The 25,915-nt window shown below is 36.4% G+C and overlaps 1 protein-coding gene and 1 long non-coding RNA gene across 4 annotated transcripts in view; both read left to right on the forward strand.

Annotated features, from left to right (window-relative positions):
* The window catches only part of LOC127832548 (serine/threonine-protein kinase ATR-like), a 272,751-nt gene that overhangs the window by 176,874 nt on the left and 69,962 nt on the right, over positions 1 to 25,915 (forward strand). For all 3 annotated transcript variants that reach the window (XM_052358060.1, XM_052358059.1, XM_052358062.1), the window contains exons 30-36: positions 505 to 675; positions 1,513 to 1,670; positions 12,781 to 12,900; positions 15,252 to 15,356; positions 15,709 to 15,823; positions 21,552 to 21,620; positions 22,651 to 22,793. In XM_052358060.1, the coding sequence (XP_052214020.1) occupies positions 505 to 675; positions 1,513 to 1,670; positions 12,781 to 12,900; positions 15,252 to 15,356; positions 15,709 to 15,823; positions 21,552 to 21,620; positions 22,651 to 22,793 (881 nt within the window). The remainder of the gene's footprint in view (positions 1 to 504; positions 676 to 1,512; positions 1,671 to 12,780; positions 12,901 to 15,251; positions 15,357 to 15,708; positions 15,824 to 21,551; positions 21,621 to 22,650; positions 22,794 to 25,915) is intronic.
* LOC127832551 (uncharacterized) lies at positions 21,888 to 22,516 on the forward strand. Its single transcript, XR_008026955.1, has 2 exons — positions 21,888 to 22,108; positions 22,271 to 22,516. It is a non-coding gene; the product is annotated as an uncharacterized LOC127832551 (long non-coding RNA).

The raw sequence follows: 25,915 nt of genomic DNA on the forward strand, positions 1-25,915 counted from the left end.
ATGTTTTGCCAATCACTAAATGATTATAAATTACATTGTGAATTTCCCACCACAAATTGATTGGCTATAATTGATAGTCTGTTAAGCCAAGCAACAATAGGTAGGCTAAAATTGACATGTTTTGCCAACAACCAAATTTATTAGCTTTAATTGACAGCGTGTTTTGTCAATCATCAAATGAAGGGCTATAATTGACAATGTTTTAAGCCAATCACCAATTTACTGGTTATAATTGACATTGTGCATAGCCAATAACCAATACCAATCACCAATTGATAGGCTGTAATTAACATTGTGTTTAGCCAATCACCAATTGATAGGCTAGAATTGAAATTTCGTTTAGCAAATCATAAATACCTGTCTAAATGTTTTGAAGATGTCCTTATTTGTATAATGTTCTGTTGCTGGTGTACATGGTAGGCATGGTAAAAGGAATCCATAAGTTATCCTTATATTTTTATTTGATCCACCTTATATGTGTTACAGCTGCTTGTATATATGCAGGTGTTCAACGGCCTGAAGATGCTGTCGATGAATGATGAGGATTTCAAGAGTGGCCCCATCTCAACAAGTGAGGAGATGGCAGCCTACCTGCAGCCCCGCATACTGGGGGTCCTTGCACACTTTGATTCACAGCTTCTGAACTCCAGTCTACCCATGGAGGAAAAGAGGCCTGTAAGGCGTTTGAAATTGCATTGAAATACTGTAGATTCACTTGAATTATTGGGTGACATATTTCATTAATGCAAATCACAATACACAACTAATGATTTTATTTTTGTTTATCTGATTAAAATAATACCAAGCAAAATAGTCGGTTGTGTTTCACCAAAACATTATATGCTCACTTGCTCAAGCGCAAAAGGGTAAACATAGATGATTTGAGTTTATTGTCCCCTACCGGTGAAACCGGAGGGGACTTATGGTTTGCGCTCTATGTGTCCGCCAGTATGTCAGTCAGTCTGTCACACTTTGCTGGATCCTGCGATAACTTAAAAAGTTCTTAATTTTTTTTATGAAACTTGTTACATGGATAGATGGCAATATGGAGATTATGCACGTCATTTCATTTTGTTCCTACGTCAAAAATTCTGGTTGCTATGGCAATAAATATTTTTTTTATCTGGCAATGGTGGAGTTTCACCGGTAGGGGACCATATTGCTTGACAATAGTCTTGTTTTTGTAATGTTGTCTATTGATAATTGTCATGTACTGGTTTAACACATAATTATTTAGCACATGCTTCTCTGTGTTTTCTTGTAAAATAATAATCAATATTTGTATCTTGAACATTAGTAAGATAATATTTTAATCATTCAGATTGGTTACATTTGCTTTGACTCACATAGTGCATCTTTTATTTTGGTACAATTATGGTGTCAACATAATTATTTCACATAAGAAAACTTTTGATTCATAGAAACAAATCGGTTACTTCCAAGCAAAATAGTTTTTATGTATCCTTCAACACGTCCCATTTTATATACTTGTGGATTGCTCTGCTTTGGCAGGTACTGGACAGCCTTATCTCAATTATGCGGCTGATGGGATCAAAGATCATCAGTGGTATCCGCCACAAGGTGATGAGCACCTTGCGTATCGGGCTTGAGATCAACGACAGTGTTTTCAAGGAAATCTCATGTAGAGCATGGAATTGCTTTGTACGCAGGTAAGATTAGCGAATGACCTAACTAGAGTTTTGTACGCAGGTAAGATTAGCGAATGACCTAACTAGAGTTGGTAAATGCACAGATGGTGTGTCGTTTGTGACCCCACTAGCAGTTTTGTAGTTCACATTTTGGTGTGTTGTGTGTGTGACTTCAGTTACAGTTTGGTAGTGCAGAGATTGGTGTATTGTGTGTGACCTCACTAACAGTTGGGTAGTGCATAGATTTGTGTGTTGTGTGTAACCTCACTAGCAGTTGGGTAGTGCATAGATTGGTGTGATGTGTGTGACCTCACTAGCAGTTGGTAATTGCACAGATTGATGTGTTGTGTGTGACCTCACTAACAGTATATTATTGCTCAGATTGGTGTGTTGTGTGTAACCTCCCTAGCAGTTGGGTAGAGCACAGATTGGTGTGTTGTGTGTAACCTCACAAGCAGTTGGGTAGTTCAAAGATTAGTGTGTTGTGAGTGACCTCAAAAACAGTTGGGTAGTACATAGATAAGTGTGTTGTGTGTTACCTCACTAACAGTTGGGTAGGGCATAGATTGGTGTGTTGTGTGTAACCTCACTAACATTGGGTTTTGCACAGATTTGTGTGTTGTTTGCAACCTCACTAACAATCTCCACGCAGAATTGTCGTTTCTTGCTCTCACATACAATCTCTGCCATCACAAGAAAATCCTATTGACCAGTTGACGAGTGACGTCACGCGCACCTGCAAAGTTTAGACTCCGCCCACTGGTTGGCAAAAAGAGGTGGAATTCATATAAGCGCATATAGAGAAGGTTGACAAAATCATCGTTTTTAATGATAATCATGCACAATATCAAATATAATTTCACTTATTATGTCTATATAAAACATAATCATGCGAGGGAATGCATCTTTGGAACGGTTATATTGTTGTTATTATTCGTTTTTACTAACAACGAATTCGGGAGTGGAATATAGCATTGATATAACTTGTAATGGTACACATATTGCTTCTACATCATCTGTTAAGTATCTTGGAATTACCCTTGACCAAAACCTTTCTTTCTGCTCAATGGCTGAGTCTCTTTTGAAAAAGGCCAATTCTAGGTTAAAATTCCTTTATCGTAAGAAAGATTTCCTTACTTTGCATACGAAGAAACTTCTTGTAATGTCACTGATTCAGTGTCATTATGATTATGCTTGTTCTGTTTGGTATAATAGTATAACTCAGTCTTTAAGAAATAAGTTACAAACCTGTCAAAATAAGTTAATTAGGTTTGTTCTTGACCTTGATTCTAGAGTTCATATTGACCAATCTCACTTTAAGTCCCTCAACTGGTTACCAGTTCACATGAGAGTAAATCAAATAATGTTATGTCATGTCTTCAAAATAAGAAATGGCCTTTTTCCAGATTACTTGAGTGAACACTTTGTTTCCCAAGATTCTATGCATAATTACAGCACTAGGCTTAGTAAAAAGGGTGGGTATTGTTTAACCAAGGTCAAATGTCATGGTTCCAAATCCTTTTCTTTTAACAGCATTAAACTCTGGAACTCTTTACCTGAGTCACTCACAGAGGTCAACAGGTTAGAAGGCTTTAAGGTTGCCATTAAAAGTCATTTAATAAATAATATTTAATTTTTATGTCCCCCACTATTGTAGTGGGGGACATATTGTTTTTGCCCTGTCTGTCTGTTGGTCTGTCTGTCTGTTTGCGCCAACTTTAACATTTTGCAATAACTTTTGCTATATTGAAGATAGCAACTTCATATTTGGCATGCATGTGTATCTCATGAAGCTGCACATTTTGAGTGGTGAAAGGTCAAGGTCAAGGTCATCCTTCAAGGTCAAATATATGTGGCCAAAATCGCTCATTTTATGAATACTTTTGCAATATTGAAGATAGCAACTTGATATTTGGCATGCATGTGTATCTCATGGAGCTGCACATTTTGAGTGGTGAAAGGTCAAGGTCATCCTTCAAGGTCAGAGGTCAATTATATGTGACCAAAATCGCTCATTTTTAGCCGGATTTTTTTCGAAAAAATCTCGGCTTATAGATTGATGTTGTCGGGCGGGCGGGCGGGCGGGCGGGCGGGGGGGCGGGCGGGCGGGCGGGCGGGGTGGCGGCGTGCTCGAAAATGTTAAAGTTCTTATTTCATGGTATAACTTTGGTATGCTTGGACCTAGAGTCTTCAAACTTGACATGAAGGTTGGCCAGGATTAACAGATGACCACTGGTCATTTCAAGGTCATTCATTTGAAGGTCAAGGTCACTGTGACCTTCAATATAAAAAATGTTAAAGTTGTTATAACTTTGGTATGCTTGGACCTAGAGTCTTGAAACTTGACATGAAGGTTGGCCATAACTAGTTAGTAACCACTGGTCATTTCAAGGTCATTCATTTGAAGGTCAAGGTCACTGTGACCTTGAATGTAAAAATGTTAAAGTTCTTATTTCATGGTATAACTTTGGTATGCTTGGACCTAGAGTCTTCAAACTTGACATGAAGGTTGGCCAGGATTAACAGATGACCACTGGTCATTTCAAGGTCATTCATTTGAAGGTGAAGGTCACTGTGACCTTCAATATAAAAATGTTAAAGTTGTTATAACTTTGGTATGCTTGGACCTAGAGTCTTGAAACTTGACATGAAGGTTGGCCAGAACTAGTAAGTAACCACTGGACATTTCAAGGTCATTCATTTGAAGGTCAAGGTCACTGTGACCTTGAATGTAAAAATGTTAAAGTTGTTATAACTTTGGTATGCTTGGACCTAGAGTCTTGAAACTTGACATGAAGGTTGGCCAGAACTAGTAAGTAACCACTGGACATTTCAAGGTCATTCATTTGAAGGTCAAGGTCACTGTGACCTTGAATGTAAAAATGTTAAAGTTCTTATTTCATGTTATAACTTTGGTATGCTTGTACCTAGAGTCTTCAAACTTGAAATAAAGATTGGCCAGTACTAGAAGATGACCACTGGTCATTTCAATGTCATTCATTTGAAGGTCAAGGTCACTGTGACCTTAAATGTTATTGTTGTTCATGTATATGCATGCATTCAAAACATAACACAAGGTTTGCTCATGCCTTGAAAAGTACTTACATTTCATTTTGACCTTTGAACAATATTTCAGTAATTTAAGTATTGCATTGACAAAAACACGAAAGGTACTTTCCTGTCATTTAAATCAAAAATCCGGCTTCAATGCGGTCATCTCCGACCGCGGAACTCTTGTATGAATACTTTTGCAATATTGAAGATAGCAACTTGATATTTGGCATGCATGTGCATCTCATGGAGCTGCTCATTTTGAGTGGTGAAAGGTCAAGGTCATCCTTCAAGGTCAGAGGTCAAATATATGTGGCCCAAATCGCTTATTTTATGAATACTTTTGCAATATTGAAGATAGCAACTTGATATTTGGCATGCATGTGTATCTCATGGAGCTGCACATTTTGAGTGGTGAAAGGTCAAGGTCAAGGTCATCCTTCACAAGGTCAAGGTCATCCTACAATGTCAAACATCATATAGGGGGACATTGTGTTTCACAAACACATCTTGTTTATATATGTGTATTTTTTCACTTTTAATAAGCAGATATTAACTTCGTCTCAGGTTTTTATTTTTAATAATTATTAGTTCATACTTCATAACATACATATTAGCAATATATTTAATTTAGATAATTCTTGATACCTCATATCATCAAATTACAACTGTTAAAATATCTATGTGTTGCAATAATTGATAACATTATCAATTGATCTTAGTTTCCAGCTTCTGTCATATTTTCTGAGCACTACTGTGATAATAAGTTTGATCTCTTTTGAACGGTGATATATATTTTTAACCAGGTTTTCCGAAGGAAAAAACTGGTTATTAGATTGGCGAATGCGGGCGGGCTGGCTGGCTGGCTGGCGGGCTGGCGGAATAAGCTTGTCCGGGCCATAACTATGTCGTTCATTGTCAGATTTTAAAATCATTTGGCACATTTGTTCACCATCATTGGACGGTGTGTCGCGCGAAATAATTACGTCGATATCTCCAAGGTCAAGGTCACACTTTGAGTTCAAAGGTCAAAAATGGCCATAAATGAGCTTGTCCGAGCCATAACTATGTCGTTCATCGTCAGATTTTAAAATCATTTGGCACATTTGTTCACCATCATTGGACGGTGTGTCGCGCGAAATAATTATGTCGATATCTCCAAGGTCAAGGTCACACTTTGAGTTCAAAGGTCAAAAATGGCCATAAATGAGCTTGTCCTGGCCATAACTATGTCATTCATTGTGAGATTTTAAAATCATTTGGCACATTTGTTCACCATCATGGGACGGTGTGTCCCACGAAAGAATCACGTCAATATCTCCAATGTCAAGGTCGCCACGACAAAAAAAATTAAAAAAAAAAAAAAATTACAAAGGGGGTTATTTTTTTTTGGTCATTTCAAAAGTTCAGTTTCAGTTTTCTCCCTTTATCAGATTTTTTTTTCACAATGAAAACCTGGTTTTGTGACAATTTTGTCCCTTGTTTATTTCATTAAATAATTATTTTACTATGAACATAGTTATGTTTAAGGTCAACATAGTTATGTTTAAGGTCTGCCTCTTTTTGTCATGCCACCAATAATAAGGACCACAGTGGAAATAAGGGCTTTCTCTTTTTTGTGTTATCCTTGGTTTGGTGAGCATGTCATAGTTTATTGTACATGATATAGTTTTTAATAATTGCTTATTATTTTATTCTATGTTATGTTGTGAACTGTGTATATGCTTTCTATGCCGAAATAAATCTATCTATCTATCTATCTAACACAATCTAAGAGCTCGATATGTGGTTACCACAAAAATCTCTCTACTTGGCACTTCTTCGCGACCATTTTTAGTTTAAAAAAATCTCAGAAATTAAAATTCTTTCAGAAATAATAAAATTTAATGAACGAAATCAAATAAGGATAAAAACAAACAACCAATAGGTCTATTTTCTGTATGCAACATATGGTAACTGATTTGAACCTTTATGTCTGAAAAAAATTACCTTGTTACACATTAAATTAATTCTCATGACTAATGTAATTGTTTTATTTTATTGTTCACACTAATTTTGACACTCTTAGTTGCAGCTTTTATATCCCAGTGTTTAATTGCATTTCTGTTTATCACAAACCGATTATCTCGTTATGATCGGATACTGTCCAGACAATTGCAAAGAAAACATGGTGTCATAAAGTAAAACCCAGGGACCTAATCTTGGGTCCCTGAATAAACCACATGTGGCAGACGAGTGTCTGGTCATTAAACACAAGTTACAATACCTCCATGTCATCTCTTAGCATATTGAGCAGTCATTTAAGCCAATTTTAAAGCTAAAATACTGAACAGTTGCTTCAATAAAATATTTTAACATTAAAAAAATGAAGACACTTGTCGGAAATGGATTAACAGGAACTATATATATATTAGGCATTTTAATCATAATAATACATTGTTTAATAACTATACATTAAAAATATTGTGCAATTTTACTGCTACGCAAGTAATTAAGGTATTTAACGGGGGTGTCACTAAAACGCAATTGTACATTACTGCAATGTAAGAAACACCATCATGAACAAAAGCAATCACAATAGGGTAAAACATAATTGCGTTAAATAAATTAAATATATGCATTTATCATAAAATGCTATATTTTTATCACTCCCTATTACTAGTAAAGAGATTTCAATATACATGCAAAGACAGTTCAATTTGCATAATATGCAGGGTTTTTCCGTTTGTATGCTAAATTGTATTGATATTGTCATTTAATGTAAAAGAAAATCACCACAATATTTAAAAATTGTAATGTATTACGCTTTTAGGGCTTTAATTGTTTTATAATTGATTAAATGCACCTCTGACACTATTGATCGCTGATTAAATATAACACTATCCACACCACTTACAATTATAATGAAATTAATACATTGCTATTATTGTTGAAATATAATTTATTTAAGTCTTACTATCGGAAAGAATACGGCTAATTTATTGTTTTGTTTTGTGGAATTGTCAGTATTTAGTCTTCCAATCACGTATACTCTATATTTATAACTACTTCGTATTTTTATGACGAGGAAATTTGATTTTTGAATATATATCTATTTGGTACTAAATATGATATATTTGCACTATATTTTAAGAGTTTTAATGTTTATTTCGGTCTTATTACCAATTTATTGACTAAACAAGAGCCTTTTATACATGTTTTACGTTACTGTAACCAGTGTTTTTGCCAACCAGTGAGTGAGCATGCGCAGAAAATCCCGAATGTAAACAAGAACGTTCAACTGGTCTATTAGATTTGGTAGGATTTTATTTATTTTTGTTTAAGTATTATATTATGAAAAGTAGTATCATTTTCTTGCATACATTTGTTTGTATTTTGAAAATAGTGTATACGTTTAGGTCCATAATTAAAAAAAATTACATAAATTTAAAAAAAGTACAAATAACAACCGTAATATTATTGCACCACGTGGCTAGGCTTTCATCACGTGGTTGGTTATGAAGGCAAGGATTTGATTCAGCTACCGTAATTACTCTATGTTTTCAGACACTTAAAAAAAATTTTTTTTTTCGTGTCTGAAAACTTAGATACAAAATATTCACAAAATTACAGGTGTCCGAAAACTTAGAGTCGAAAATTGAAGTGTCCGAAAATAGCGTCAATTGTATCAACGACTAACGGTAATAGCTCGTGCTTGTAAAATACCATGCCGTATAGTATAAATTACAGTTATATATGTTTGCACTGCATTTCAGGGTTCGACATTAACTTTTTTTACAGCAAGACCATCGGACCAGCTCTTCTTACTAGCCCGAATCTGATGTCTACTAGACCATAAATGACATAGCAAATAAACACAATTGTTTCATGTAACTGTTTAATCAGGATTTATTAGTAAATAATCAGTGAACACATGAAAGTAATTTTGATGCATAGAGTAAAACAATAAAATAAAACTATTTTTTTGCTTTTCTTCTTCAAATTCAAGCCATGGGAACTGACTCGATTTTCCATAGGATAAAATTGATGTTTTCGTTTTTCTTCATATTTACGTTTCCTGTCAGTTTCACCATCGGATTCTTCTTTATTAACTGATTTGTCGGACGAAAATCCGAACTTGGACAAAGCCATTATTTAAATTACATTATCTTGTCTGCTACGCAAAAATGTTTACATTGGCGATACTGATTTTTCGATAGAAGTCGTAAAAACATGCTGTAAAGTTTAACTACACTGAAGAAAATCATTAATATTCATGACAACTTGACAAATGGAAACAAGCAAATCATTCGCGTCTAAAAATAGCGATGAATCATGTGAAAGCTCCGCGTTTATTTATATACGATAGTTTTGTTCTGATGTAAATAACAGAAACAAGAGTAATTTTACACATTTAAGAAAAAGGTTTTCACAGCAGTTAGTTATAGTTATATAAATCAGTATAGATTTTTTTTATGTACGACCAGTCGGACAAGCTAACCGGCAGTTTTACTAGCCCGACCACCGATCTTACTAGACAATCTCTGTCGGAGGTGCCTTAGTGTCGAACCCTGCATTTTAAATAATTTTAAATGCTTAATTTATTTGACAGAAAGTTACTACAAGGTTGTACTTTGACCAACACGTTCAAAGATGAGCATGTGATGTACCGATACTCGCTAGTATGAACCTGTAATTAACACAATAAAAAAAGCAAACTATGAATCCTTTGTTTGTTAATTTCCGAGAGGTTTTGTCTAACACCTTCCATTGTTCGTAAAACTTGCAATATGGTGCATCACATTTTGAAGCGTTTAGTATTTGTCACAGTTATTTTACTGAGAGGGGTAGAACCATTGCGGCAGATAATTGAACTGTTAATTGGCACTACCCATGGTAATTAATTGTCATAACGCTTATGCTATCGGGCGAAACCATTGTTAAATACAAGTTTACAAGGTTATTTACCCAATAACACAAATGTAATGGTCCGTTGCCATCAGGCATGCACCTGCCATGTTTTATGATGTTAATCTGGTTGTAAAACCCCATGATCGAAGTGTCATTAGATATCGAAAACAGGACCGAAATTTGGTAAAAAAGCGCTGTAAAATATACTGTCTGAAAACTTAGAGACATTAATTATGGACGAAAACTCGTGTGTCCGAAAATTAAGAGTCACGAAAAATAATTATTTTTGCTAAACACAGGGGTGTCCCAAAACTTAAGAGTGTCCGAAAACATAGAGTAATTACGGTATGCTGGTTCCAGTCAAATCTCTGCACGGAGGTTGCTTCACTTATAGTTGGGTATTGCACAGATTGATGTGTTGTGTGTGACCTCACTAACTGTTGATTATTGCACAGATTGGTGTGTTGTGGGTGACCTCACTAACAGTTTAATATTAGACAGATTGGTGTTTTTGAAGTGACCTCACTAACAGTAGACTATTTCATAGATTGGTGTGTTGTGTGTAACCTCACTAACACTATATTATTGCACCGATTGGTATGCTGTGTGTGACCTCACTAAAAGTAGATTATTGCATAGGTTGGTGTGTTGTACGTAACCTCACTAACAGTAGATTATTGCATATATTGGTGTGTTGTGTGTGACCTCACTAACAGTAGATTATTGCATAGATTGGTGTGTTGTGTGTGACCTCACTAACAGTAGATTATTGCACAGATCGGTGTGTTGTATGTAACCTCACGAACAGTTGGGTATTGCACCGATTGGTGATTTGTTTGTGACCTCACCTACAGTTGGGTAATGTATGGATTGGTGTGTTCTGTGTGACCTCATTAACAGTTAGGTATGAGACATATTGGCATGTTGTTTGTGAAGTCACTAACGGTTGGGTAGTGCATAGATTTGTGTGTTTTTTGTGACCTCATTAACAGTTTTGTATAGCACAGATTGGCGTGTTATCTGTGACCTCACTTACAGCGAGGTAGTTCACAGATTGGTGTGTTGTTTGTTACCTCATTAACAGTTGGGTATTACACAGACTGGTGTGGTGTGTTGGACCTCTTTTGGTGTTGGTAAATGCACATATCTGTGTGTAGTGTGTGCATACATGCCAGACGTCCCGATCTTGTCGGGACAGTCCTGGGGTGTTTGTCCCGGTGTCCTGATGTGACACGATTTGTCCCGACATTCATAAAAAACGACATACATTCTATAAGGTCATGATAAAATTCGCCGTTCAATCTTCGTCTGGCTAAAATTACCATCGCTTATCCCTTTATTGCCCCCTATTAACAAACCATATCTACTTGTCGAGTGATGCAGTGTTGTTTTTGACACCTTATCATTAATCTATCAGCAAGTTATTGATTTTATCAGGCATTCACACCATATTGTTTTTATGATGTGGGTCTCTTATTGCTAGCGATAGCGATATTGCATCAATCTTAATTTAGAGTTAATTGATGATTGGTTGAATAAAAACAGTGCTTGATGCGCGCACATCGCATTGAATGATTACACATGCCTCTGTCCCAAATGGAAGTCAAATAGAGGCATGCCCCATATTTCACGTTATGGATTCATCCGCATAGTGCACATGTGTGTTTACTTCTGGAAAACGGAGAACGTCTGTGTTCATGAAATTCTTTAACACATTTATCGTCAATATATGCCATAAATTATGATGTTTTTGCAAGTAATATACTGATTACTGACTACAGTAAAGGTGGCATGATTGATCTTTTTAGGTGTCCCGCTTTTTAGTCAAATGTCCCGACATTTTTAATGGAATGTCCCGATTTGGACCTGAAAATTTCTGGCATGTATGGGTGTGTGACCTCACTAAACTAACAGTTGGGTAGATCACAGATTGGTGTATTGAATTGGACCTCACTAAGTGTTGGGTATTGCACAGAATGGTGTGTTGTGTTGTAACATCTTTTTGGGATGGGAATAGAGTATTTTGGTAGAGGTGGTGAAATTTATTATCCCCCGCCAAACGTTGAGGGATGTAGTTTTGGCATTGTCTGTCAGTCTGTCACAAACTTTTAAGTTATGGTGGAGGATATTAAATCAAATTTGCTTGTTTGTAAAGAAACTTTGTAATCTGTCCATGATGAATGATAATGCACAGAAAATTTTGGAAATTCACCTCTCAAGCTACTTTCTGTACATAAATACATGTTTAGGAGTACTCATCCAAATGTCACTAAACTTAGTATGTTCAAGATTCCTTAGAACCTCTATGGGGCTTTGTTGCTTTAAAACACTGCTCCTTTTTATGTCCCCGACTATAGTAGTGGGGGACATATTGTTTTTGCCCTGTCTGTCTGTTGGTCTGTCTGTCTGTTTGCGCCAACTTTAACATTTTGCAATAACTTTTGCTATATTGAAGATAGCAACTTCATATTTGGCATGCATGTGTATCTCATGAAGCTGCACATTTTGAGTGGTGAAAGGTCAAGGTCATCCTTCAAGGTCAGAGGTCAAATATGTGGCCAAAATCGCTCATTTTATGAATACTTTTGCAATATTGAAGATAGCAACTTGATATTTGGCATGCATGTGTGTCTCATGGAGCTGCACATTTTGAGTGGTGAAAGGTCAAGGTCATCCTTCAAGGTCAGAGGTCAAATATATGTGGCCCAAATCACTTATTTTATAAATACTTTTGCAATATTGAAGATAGCAACTTGATATTTGGCATGCATGTGTATCTCATAGAGCTGCACATTTTGAGTGGTGAAAGGTCAAGGTCATCCTTCAAGGTCAGAGGTCAAATATATGTGGCCCAAATCGCTTATTTTATGAATACTTTTGCAATATTGAAGATAGCAACTTGATATTTGGCATGCATGTGTATCTCATGGAGCTGCACATTTTGAGTGGTGAAAGGTCAAGGTCATCCTTCAAGGTCAAATATATGGGTCAAAATTGCTCAAGTAATGTCACTTCTACAATATTGAAGCTAGCAATTTTATATTTGAAATGCGTGTGTATCTCAAGGAGCTGCACATTTTGAGTGGTGAAGGGTCAAGGTCAAGGTCATCCTTCAAGGTCAAACGTCCTATAGGGGGACATTGTGTTTGACAAACACATCTTGTTTATATATCCATCCATCTGTTATCAGCCTGGAATTGCCATTTCTGGGCCAGATGCTTCCACAGATTGTGGCAACTCTGCTGCCTCTCCTACAAGAGCTCCCCAAGCATGTGGCCACCATCATCCACTACATGATTGTGGAAAACAGGTCAGTATAGCAGGTCTGATCATGAAAAAAAAGGTCAGAAAAGCAGGTCTTGTAGATTATGGTGGAAAACACATCATTAAAGCATGTCTACTACGTGATGGTGGGAAACAGGTCAGTAAAGCATTACCACTACATGATGGTGGGAAACAGTTCAGTAAAGCATTACCACTACATGATGGTGGGAAACAGGTCAGTGAAGTATTACCACTACATGATGGTGGGAAACAGGTCAGTAAAGCATTTCCACTACATGATGGTGGGAAACAGGTCAGTAAAGCATTACCACTACATGATGGTGGGAAACAGGTCAGTGAAGTATTACCACTACATGATGGTGGGAAACAGGTCAATAAAGCATTACCACTACATGATGGTGGGAAACAGGTCAGTAAAGTATTACCACTACATGATGGTGGGAAACAGGTCAGTAAAGCATTACCACAACATGATGGTGGGAAAACAGGTCAGTAAAGCATTACCACTACATGATGGTGGGAAACAGGTCAGTGAAGTATTACCACTACATGATGGTGGGAAACAGGTCAGTGAAGCATTACCACAACATGATAGTGGGAAACAGGTCAGTGAAGTATTACCACTACATGATGGTGGGAAACAGGTCAGTAAAGCATTACTACTACATGATGGTGGGAAACAGGTCAGTAAAACATTACCATTACATAATGGTGGAAAACAGGTCAGTAAAGCATTACCACTACATAATGGTGGAAAACAGGTCATTAAAGCATGTTCACTACATGATGGTGGGAAAACAAGTCAGTAAATTAGGTCTACAACATGATGATGGAAAAACATGTCAGTAAATTAAGTCTACTGTATTTATGATGATGGAAAACATGTCATTAAGTAGGTCTACTACATGATGGTTTAAAACAGGCCATAAAACACATTATCACTACATGATGATGGAAAACAGGTCAGTAAAGTAGGTCTACTACATGATGGTGGAAAACAGGTCAGTAAAGTAGGTCTATTACATGAGGGTGGAAAACAGGTCTGTAAAGCATGTCCACTACATGATGGTGGAAAACAGGTCATTAAAGCATGTCTACTACATGAGGGTGGAAAACAGGTTAGTAAAGAATCACTGCTACATGATGGTGGAAAACAGGTCAGTAAAGTAGGTCTACTACATGATGGTGGAAAACAGGTCAGTGGAGTAGGTCTAATGCATGATTGTGGAAAACAGGTCACTAAAACAGATCTATTTCATGATGGTGGAAAACAGGTCAGTAAAGTAGGTCTACTACATGATGGTGATACCTAATGATGGTGGAAAACAGGTCAGGAAAGCATGTTTCATGAGGGTGGAAAACAGGTTTGCAAAGGTCTATTACGTTATGGTGGAAAACAGGTGTATTAAATAAGTCTATTTATGATGGTGAAAAAAAGGTCAGTACGGAGGTCTACAACATTATGGTAGAAAAACAGGTCAGAAAAGTAGGTCTATTACATGATGGTGGAAAAAGGTCAGTAAAGTAGGTTTACTACATGATGGAGAAAAACAGGTCAGTTAAGTAGGTTTACTACATGATGGTGGAAAACAGGTCAGTAAAGAATGTCCACAACAAGATGGTGGACAACAGGTCAGTTAAGTAGGCCTACAACATGACTGTGCAAACAGGTCAATAAAGCATGACCACTCTATCATGGTAGAAAACAGGTCAGTAAAGTAGGTCTACTACATGATGGTGGAAAACAGGTCAGTAAAGCAGGTTAACTTCATTATTCAAAATTGATTTGATACATGTAAGTGGAAAAACTTCAGTCAAGTATCCCTATAACATAATTGTTGAAAACTGGTTAGTTAAGAAGGTCAACTTTATAATAGTTGAACACATTCTTTTAAAGTATGTAAACATCTATCACATTATTGTTTAAATTATGTCAGTAAAGTATATCCAGTACATGATAGTGGAAAACAGATCAGTAACAGTATAGTGGATCAATGACATGATCACATTAAACAGTTTAATGAAGTAGATGCACATGATAGTGGCAAACAGGTCATTAAAATAGATCCACTAATAATAGTCATACAAAGAACAATGAAATAGTATATAACATTTTCATAATTGTTATGGAATCCAATATTATATGCCTGTCTTCAGAAATACCTTTTAGAACAAAATATGTAATTTTAGCAAGACATAGGATCTTTATTTACTTTGTCAACTTTTAATCATTCAAAAAGCCAAAGATCTTCATAAAATAACAGTTTCTTACACAGTGCAATTATGTAAGATAAGATGAGCTGAAAAATAGCCACATACTGTTTTTGATAATGTTATTAGAATTGCTTGATGTATATGGTAGAAGGTTGTCTGCAGGGCCAGTCTAAAGGACCATTTCAATGATGTGTACTTCCTGCCTGACATCCCGGAGCTGGCTGACGCCAATTCAATACTCAAGAACCACACAGATGTCCTCTCAAGGTACATGCACAACCTCTATTGATTTGGTCCATAATTACTGATAATATATTGTTTTTAATGCCATTATTTTTAAAAATCAATACCTTGTTATAAATATAATGGATAAAATAAGAAGATGGTTTTTGAAGTAGCATGACAAGTACTTTTACCTTACTTAAAATGATTCCTAATTGACTTAATTTCTGGAGCTTTGGGGGGCTTTGACCCCCCACAAGGGCTTTGCCCTGTACCCACAAGGGGCCCTATCGGATCCCTGGACCCCCAACAATTTTTTTCGAGTTATCTGACTATCAACTTTCACCCATGCATTAAAGAAATCATGTGTAATCAGCTGTTATACTGATGATTGCAGCCAGCTGGATTTCCGCAGCCATGTGAATCACTCTCTGCGTGGCATACAGCATGAGAGCCTGGATGTGAGACTCCATGCCCTCTCCAAGCTGAAGAGCATGCTTAAAGAGAAGCAGGTATTGGCTTGCATTTGTGGCCAGTCAGGTAAAAGTCATTGCAACTTAAAAACAAGAGCACCGCCTTGCGGGTGCAGACCGCTCATCTATTTTTCTTTTTAAAGGTGAAGGGACCTATCTCAATTTCAATCACAAAGGAGGGAGGGGTGGAGTGGAGAGGGGTGTATAGTGTGGGGGTGTGGTCATTTATTACATTATTTTCCGAAAATGTAAAAAAAATAAAAAATTGGGGGGGGGGGGGATGGTTGGACCGTATTTCAAAAATAAAATAAAAATAAATATTTGTGTTTTTTAACCATGTTTGAAGAAAACAAGAGATGTGTTTGTCAGAAACACAATGCCCCCTATTGCGCCACTTTGAAATTTTTGTTTGTTTGGGTTTTTTTACCTTTGACCTTGAAGAATGACCTTGACCTTGAACTTCCACCACTCAAAATGTGAAGCTTTATGAGAAGGCCACTTTGAAATATTATTTTTTTGACCTTGAAGGATTTGAACTTCCACCACTAAAAATGTGCAGCTTCATGAGAACGCCGCTTTGATTTTTTTTTTTTTTTGACCTTGAAGGATGACCTTGACCTTGAACTTCCACCACTCAAAATGTGCAGCTTCATGATAACGCCCCTTTGAATTTTTTAGTTGTTTGACCTTTGACCTTGAATGATGACCTTAACCTTGAAGGATGACCTTGACCTTGAACCTACACCACTCAAAATGTGCAGCTTCATGATAACGCCGCGTTGATTTTTTTTTTTTACCTTTGACCTTGAAGAATGACCTTGACCTTGAACTTCCACCACTCAAAATGTGCAGCTTCATGATAATGCCGCTTTGAAATTTTGTATTTGTTTCTTGACCTTGAAGGATGACCTTAACCATGAAGGATGACGTTGAACTTCCACCACTCAAAATGTGCAGCTTGATGAGAACGCCGCTTTGAATTTATTTTTTTTTACCTTGAAGGATGACCTTGACCTTGAACTTCCACCACTCAAAATGTACAGCTCCATGAGATACACATGCATGCCAAATATCAAGTTGCTATATTCAATATTAAAAAAGTTATGGCCGATTTTAAAGTTTTCGGACGGACAGACACCATAAATTTGACATTTGACCTTGAAGGATGACCTTGACCTTTCACCACTCAAAATGTGCAGCTCCATGAGATACACATGCATGCCAAATATCAAGTTGTTATCTTCAATATTGAAAAAGTTATGGCAAATGTTAAGTTTTTTTCGGACTGACAAGACAGACTGACTGACATACTGACGGACAGTTCAACTGCTATATGCCACCCTACCGGGGGCATAAAAATTATTTTTTTGGGGTGGGGGTGGGGGGGGATATAGTGTGAGGGTGTGGTGGTCATTTATTAAATGATCTTTAATTAAAAAAAAAATAATGGCGGGATTCCAGGGGGGGGGGGATGGTTTGGACGGAGTCAATTGTGGTATGTCAGGTAAGAGTTGTTATGTCAAAGTATCAATCGAATCTAATCTTAAATCAAGAAGTTATGGCAATTTTAGCAAAATTTAATAGTTTGACCTTGAGAGTCAAGGTCATTAAAAGGTCAAGGTAAAATTCAACTTGCCAGGTACAGTAGCCTCATGATAGCATGAAAGTATTTAAAGTTTAAAAGCAATTGCCTTGATACTTTAGATGTAAAGTGGATCTAAACACAAAATGTTACCATATATTCAAAGTTACTAAGTAAAAAAAGGGCCATAATTCCGTAAAAATGACAACCAGAGTTATGCAACGTGTCCTTTACTGTCCCCTTATGATAGTTTGCGAGTGTTCCAAGTATGAAAGCAATATCTATGATACTTTAGGGGTAATGTGGACCAAAACACAAAACTTAACCAAATTTTCAAGTATAAAGGGCCCATAATTGCGTCAAAATGCCAGTCAGAGTTACATAACTTTGCCTGCACAGTCCCCTTACGATAGTAAGTGTTGCAAGTATGAAAGCAATGGCTTTGAGACTTTAGGAAAAAAGTGGACCTAAACACAAAACTTAACCAAATTTTCAATTTTCTAAGTATAAAAAGGGCACATAATTCTGTCAAAATGCCAGTCAGAGTTACATAACTTTGCCTGCACAGTCCCCTTATGATAGTTAGTAAGTGTTGCAAGTATGAAAGCAATGGCTTTGATACTTTAGGAAAAAAGTGGACCTAAAAACAAAACTTAACCAAATTTTCAATTTTCTACGTATAAAAAGGGCACATAATTCTGTCAAAATGCCAGTCAGAGTTACATAACTTTGCCTGCACAGTCCCCTTATGATAGTTAGTAAGTGTTGCAAGTATGAAAGCAATAGCTTTAATACTTAAGGAATAAAATGGACTTAAACACAAAACTTAACCAAAATTGTCCATTTTCTAAGTATAAAAAGGACACATAATTCTGTCAAAATGCAAGCCAGAATTATCTAACTTTGCCTGCCCAGTCCCCTCATGATAGTTAGTAAGTGTATCAAGTTTGAATGCCATAGCATTGATACTTTATGAGAAAAGTGTACCTAAACGCAAAACTTAACCGGACGCTGACGCCAAGGTGATGAAAATAGCTCATAATTTATTTCAAAAAATAGATGAGCTAATAATAATAGTTTCAGTGTATAATTTAAAGTTTGATGGAGGTATTGTACTGAAATTGTGTTTGTAAATTCTCACCTGCCAATAAAGACCACTCAAGGGATGCGGTCATTGTGGTCTTTGTTCACAGGTGGTCTTTATTTGCAGGATGTGTTGAAACTTTTCAAAATATGCTAGTAGGCTTTTAACAGGTACCTTATCTATGTTTGTGCTCTATTGTTTAAATGTAAGAATAACCACTCTTCTACAACTGTGTCTTTTGCCTAACATACTGATCACCTTAAGGCATTCTTCCAACGTCAAGAACTTACGCTTTGAAGCCATATTGGTTAACTTTAACTAACAATTTACTTTTCTATAATCTGTGCATGGCTTATCACAGAGAAATTTAAGAATGAATGAATATCAAAAGGTATATGTGTAATTGGCTTGGTAATTGTAATGAAACCTTAAAATGCATAAAAAAGCAGGCTGCTACCATTTAAGTATTTGTGTTAAATAAACGAAAAACAACTACATGTATTGAGCTCGGTTTACTGTCACTTTTCTTTACCTCCGTAGCGACCAACGCGTGCGCTGGTAAGATGTTTATCACCGTGACTATCACAACATTATGGTGGCAATTGTTTTATTGTAAGTTGTTAAATCATTCATTGTAATAATTGAATTGGTCGTTGCTAGCTATCAAAATGGACTTTTGGGCAAGAAAAATGGCTGTTGCTGGTGGGTGTTATTTGCAGGTAAAACATATAGTGAAATCGGTAGGGGAAAAATGGACCTGATTGTAATGGACATGGGGTCGCTTTTCTATAAGATGGTTACTGGGGCAGGTTAGACTGTAGTTTGCTTATTTGAGCCCTCACTTGGGGTTTATTTTAATTAATTCAGGTCAAGGTCACTGTTGCTTAAAAAAAAAATCTGCTTAATCTTTTGAGTGGGGATTGAGATATCGTTCTGAAATTGTGTGTGTGTAAGTGCATGCGTCTGTGTGTTTGTGTAGCATGTATTTATACCTTGCGTATGATTCCATCTGGGACCGGTTTGGTTAAGATCAAGGTAATTAATACCAACAACAGAAAAGCTGTTTCTGCGCAATGTCCCAAGTTCATATGCGGCCATTGTCCTGAAATTTCCTCTGTTGGTAGCTTAAGTTTAGACATGGCTTGGGATTGCACTTGGGACCAGTTGGAATAAGGCCAAATCCAAAGTAAATGATAATAATATTTTTTCTGTTGATAGCTTATGTGAAGACCTAGCTAGATTGCAACTATGTAAAAAAAAAAGTTGAAAACTTGTAGCTGTGGCTTTGAGATGTTTCTTGTATTACCAATATACTTTTTATGCCCCCTTTCGAAGAAAAGGGGGTATACAGTTTTCGCACTGTCCGTCTGTCTGTCTGTCACACTTTTCGTGTCCGCTCTCTATTTCAAATACTTTCATCCGATCTTTACCAAACTTGGTCAGAAGTTGTATCTAGACAATATATAGGTTGAGTTCGAATATGGGTCATGCCAGGTCAAAAACTTGGTCACGGGATCACTTAGTGCATTTCAGGGATTTAGCATGGTAAAATGCACATAACTTCTGGATTTAGCATGGTAAAATGCTCATAACTTCTATCAAAGCGTTGGCTTTAACTTTGGCATTATTGAAGATAGAAACTTGATATTTGGCATGCATGTGTATCTCATGAAGCTGCACATTTTGAGTGGTGGAAGTTCAAGGTCAAGGTCATCCTTCAAGGTCAAAGGTCAAAAAAACATTTATTTTTTTTATTTCAAAGCGGCGCAATAGGGGGCATTGTGTTTCTGACCAACACATCTCACAACGTGCTCATGGTGAGCTTTTGTGATCGCCTTTTGTCCGTCGTCCGTCGTGCGACGTCAACATTTGCGTTGTTCACTCTGTAGAGGCCACATTTATTGTCCAATGTTCATGAAATTTGGTCAGAAGATTGGTTTCAATGATATCTTGGATGAGTTCGAAAATGGTGACGTTTGCTTGAAAAACATGGCTGCAAAGGGGCGGGGCATTTTTCCTTATATGGCTATAGCAAAATCTTGTTAACACTCTAGAGGCCATATTTATTGTCCAATCTTGATGAAATTTAATCAGAAGATTTGCCTTAATGATATCTTGGATGAGTTTGAAAATGGTTATGTTTGCTTGAAAAACATGGCCGCCAAGGGGCGGGGCATTTTTCCTTATATGGCTATATAAGGCTATAGTAAAATCTTGTTAACACTCTAGAGGCCACATTTATAGTCCGATCTTCATGAAACTCGGTCAGAAGATTCATCCCAATAATATCTTGCGAGAGTTCACAAATGATGCCGGTTTGTTGAAAAACATGGCCACCACGGGGGCAGGGCTATTTTCCTTATATGGCTATAGTAAAACCTTGTTAACGCTCTAGAGGTCAAATTTATTTTCCGATCATCATGAAATTTGGTCAGAGGATTTGTCCCAATGATATCTTGGATGAGTTCGAAAATGGTATTTGTTGCTTTAAAAACATGGCCACCGGGGTTGGGGCATTTTTCCTGATATGGCTATAGTAAAACCTTCTTAACACTCTAGAGGCCACATTTATTGTCCAATCTTCATGAAATTTGGTCTGAAGATTGGTCTCAATGATATCTTGGATGAGTTTGAAAATAATTATGTTTGCTTGAAAAAAAAGGCTTCCAAGGGGCAGGGCATTTTTCCTTATATGGCTATAGTAAAATCTGGTTAACACTCTAGGGGCCACATTTACTTTCCGATCTTCATGAAACTTGGTCAGAAGATTCATCCCGATAATATCTTGGATGAGTTCAAAAATGATGCTGGTTGGTTTAAAAACATGGCCACTACAGGAGGGGCTATTTTCCTTTTATGGCTATAGTAAAACCTTGTTAACACTCTAGAGGCCACATTTATTTTCCGATTTTCGTGAAACTTGGTCAGAAGATTTATCCCAATAATATCTTGTTATCTCAGGTGAGCGACTTTGGGCCTTTCAGGCCCTCTTGTTTTTATTCTTGCTTATTTCCTTCTTGGGGTATAGAAATCTTATTAACATTTTGAGGAGGTGGGCATTAAACATCTCTTTTTTCACACTTATAACACATTTGTTTCAGCTTTCATTTGCTCAGTTGGTGATGGAAAATGAGACAGCTGACTCTTTGGTGTCAAAACTCATTTCTGTGGTGAGTGGATTTTCCATTATGTACAATATTTTAAATCCATTAAGTTTGTCAAGAGGAAAATGTTTTGAAAGCATTTTTGATACAAGAGTCAGTTCTGGAGTTGACAGACCAAAGCTACTGTTGAACATCTTTGATTGAATATAAATTTTAAAAAAAGGAGTTCTTTGTGTATTGCTTATGTAAAATAATTCTCATCAAGCGAACTTTCTTTCTGTCTTTTTACTACGGTTTACGTTAACAGGCTTCCAAAACATGTGTTTGTTTGTTTTTTAACCAGGTTTTCCGAAGGAAAAAACTGGTTATTAGATTGGCGAATGCGGGCGGGCTGGCTGGCTGGCTGGCGGGCTGGCTGGCTGGCGGGCTGGCGGAATAAGCTTGTCCGGGCCATAACTATGTCGTTCATTGTCAGATTTTAAAATCATTTGGCACATTTGTTCACCATCATTGGACGGTGTGTCGCGCGAAATAATTACGTCCATATCTCCAAGGTCAAGGTCACACTTTGAGTTCAAAGGTCAAAAATGGCCATAAATGAGCTTGTCCGAGCCATAACTATGTCGTTCATCGTCAGATTTTAAAATCATTTGGCACATTTGTTCACCATCATTGGACGGTGTGTCGCGCGAAATAATTACGTCGATATCTCCAAGGTCAAGGTCACACTTTGAGTTCAAAGGTCAAAAATGGCCATAAATGAGCTTGTCCTGGCCATAACTATGTCATTCATTGTGAGATTTTAAAATCATTTGGCACATTTGTTCACCATCATGGGACGGTGTGTCCCACGAAAGAATCACGTCAATATCTCCAATGTCAAGGTCGCCACGACTAAAAATAGATTTAAAAAAAAAAAAAAAACTTACAAAGGGGGTTAATTTTTTTTGGTCATTTCAAAAGTTCAGTTTGAGTTTTCTCCCTTTATCAGATTTTTTTTCACAATGAAAACCTGGTTTTGTGACAATTTTGTCCCTTGTTAATTAATTTCCTGATAAACATGTATCTCTAATCGTGTGATCTATACTGTTCTCAGCTGTTGAAGGGATGCCGGGAGCCAGATATTAGAGCCCAGCGCCTGTATGCAGAATGCCTGGGGCTGTGTGGAGCCATTGATCCTGGTCGCCTTGAACTAGCTGCTAACAATCAAGAAGCAGAAAGGGCCAACTTTCAGTATAGGTATCTTTCATTAAGTTTCATCTTATGAGGTTTGGTAGAGCTTTATAATCATCATGACCTCCCTTTTAAAAAGTAGGGCTTAATTGTATTTTATCATCCCACCGAATTGATATCTGCCTGATATAACGTTGCCTGATAAAAAAAATTATATCATGGTCAACAAGCAGTTCTTTTATCCCATTTTCAACGCGACATTGACGGTATAACACCTTATGGAATATACTAGCCTGTATTCAACCTTGTGGGATATACCTGTCGCGTGTACGGACTACTTTTTACTTTACCACTGAATGACTTTTTCATAAGAAATAAAGTCGAGAAAACTTTAGCTTCAAAATTATACGACCTTCAACCTTTAAATCTAGTCATATGACATAATTTTTCGCCTTCCGTATAATGAATCAGCTGATTGATGGCGTCATAAAATGACATGTTTATTGCGTCATTTTCCCCCAAAAAAATTTTGACGATTTATTATAGACGCGACTTATTTCACATGTACATGTACTGTATATCGACATATTTGAATTGTCAATTTATCACATTTTCCTTATTTCGTGTAATGTGCATTGTTTATAATCCATGCATATAATTTTGACATTTAAGAATGTACAACAGGCCATACAAATATCACACAATTCATAAATAATCTGCAATATTTGCTTTCCGATTTAATTCACGTTAGGCATAGAGCTGTGTAAAGTATAAGATGGTAAAAATAGCACCACACTGGAATTCGGAACGTCCCATTTTGTACGCGGGTATTATCCACTCGTTTATCTGTTGTGTAATGGAATGTTTTCCATTCCTCGTGTATTTATATATTAAATTATTTTCTTGTACAATAAGGACATTTACCATAGATAAATAAAACATTGTGCAAGTTTAAACATAATTATGTTTGTATGCAGAAATCTGCAAATGCAACCGAGTTTACCAACGGCTATTATATGATGAACTGCTCCGGTTCATTTAAACAGCAGTAATGTAGAGTACATGACGTAGCGTGTGACGAAGAAGAAAGTTTATCGAGTTCATAAACTCATTTGAATATAGTGATAGGATGGCATAAGGGTCTTTATTTAACTATGCTAAAATAATTATTAAAGACCCTATATGAAAAATCATCAATTATTGAGTTAAATGGATTATTAGATGGATTTTAAAGGATAATTAAAGGTAAGATACTAGTTCGAACGTGTTTTGGTTTTTGTTTGTACTTTTGTCGTTCCCTGTTCTTGGGGAAATGATTTTAACATGGGCGCCTTTGATGCATCGCATCACACACGGCATACCCATAACATTATTATAAAAACATGTTCTGCGCGTCCTTAAATTCGTCGTCCGAAGTCAGAAAACGTATTGCTCTGTATATTAAGTCAAATAAAGTGTCAGTCGCTGCAATTGTCTGTTTACTCGTCGAAATTGTCAAGGTCGTCGATGGTGTACATGTATGTTGACATCGACATCATTTTGTCAGGAGCAATCGCCGCCATATTGGATTTTGATCATTTTCTTTCAAAAATAAAATGAATTATAGTAAAGTAAAATCTTCTTTTTGCGGTCGTAATGTGTTACAATTTGCATACTGCGTAAAATCGAATCGAGGCATATGGTGATATTTTTACTTGTTTTACAGTTTGTGTGTGAATTTTTAAAGACTATTTTGCGTACCAGAACAAATACATTTATATCACCATGCATGGTTACATTCGTTAGATTTTAAGCGCTTTTAAGACTGAATTAAAATTATTGTTAAGGTTATTAGATCTATTTATGTTAAATGTCACGTTGAAAAAAATCAAATGGGATAAATAGAATACTAGGATTAGCGTTGAATACAGAGAAGTTTATGTTGCTCGGCTCAAACACCGAAAGCGCTCGCCAAGGCTCGCGCTCCAGGCGTTCTCAGCCTCGCAACATTAACTTCTCTGTATTCAACGCTAACCTAGTATTCTCTATATATCAGTCATGTGTGGAGGATGGTCATATTACTCGGAATAAACTATAAAGTAATCATTTTTAGTAAAATCCAATGCAAACAATTTGATACCAAGATGTAATATATTTTAAACAAAAAATTCAACACAAACAGCAAAACACATTTTTTACAAATATTAAGCGCGCGTGCTCATGACATCATTATTAACACGTCAAACCACAAAAGTAATATTGTTTCCCGCTAAAACTGCAGCTTTTTAGCGATATTTTCATTATTTCTTTAAAATCGTGGACGTAGAGGTATGATAAACAGAAAAACAGGTTACTGCCTGATCTTTATGTAATATATCCTTGGCACGAATAAAATAAGGGCTCTGCAAGCCTCGCCGTTATATTATTCTAAGCCTTGCCTGATATATTACAAAAAGATAGGCAGTTACCTGTTATTCTCTATGTATCTATTGATTGGTCTGCAAGATATCTAGAGAAAGAGACAGCATCCAAATTATGATCAGATCTGATCAGGAATCATCACATCTTGAAGTCAATTGTAAATTGGGATAATTGGCTCATTTTGTAATAGATTGCATTTTATTGTAACAGATCTATTCTTGTTTATTTGTATTTTGGAATTGGGATGATGGCAGTTTATCTGACTGAAGAAAAACTTCACATTCGATTACAATCTTTTCAATCTCAAGGGTAATGCAGTAAATTTTCACCCTTATTCATATCATTCAGTCCCAGTCAAGGCTGTTATATTGAAAACCTATTGAATCTTGAAAGATATCACAACCACAATTGTATGGTATGGTAATTGATGCTTACTAAACATTGGGTAATCTTTAAGAATTTACTAATTGGGGAAGAGTAATGATCACTTTGTTTTCAGACCTGATATTGGACTCTCAAGATGCCAAATGTAATTGTATCTGAATCAGAATGGCGGTGTCAGTTTGGGATGTTTGTTATTATCAGACAGCACAATGCAGCGTATTATAAATCATTTGCATGCATCATATCTTCACCTAGGTAGGACCATAATTTTCTGGAAACAAACAACAACACACACTTATGTTTGAAGGTTTTGTAAAACTTTAATTACTACTCATGGGTGTAGCAAAGGTTCAATTCAGTTTTGCTTTAAAAAAAACATTATTTATTTGGTTGGGGATATCAAT

This window comes from Dreissena polymorpha, chromosome 5 (genome assembly GCF_020536995.1).
Source record: "Dreissena polymorpha isolate Duluth1 chromosome 5, UMN_Dpol_1.0, whole genome shotgun sequence".
Taxonomy (NCBI): Eukaryota; Metazoa; Mollusca; class Bivalvia; order Myida; family Dreissenidae; genus Dreissena; species Dreissena polymorpha.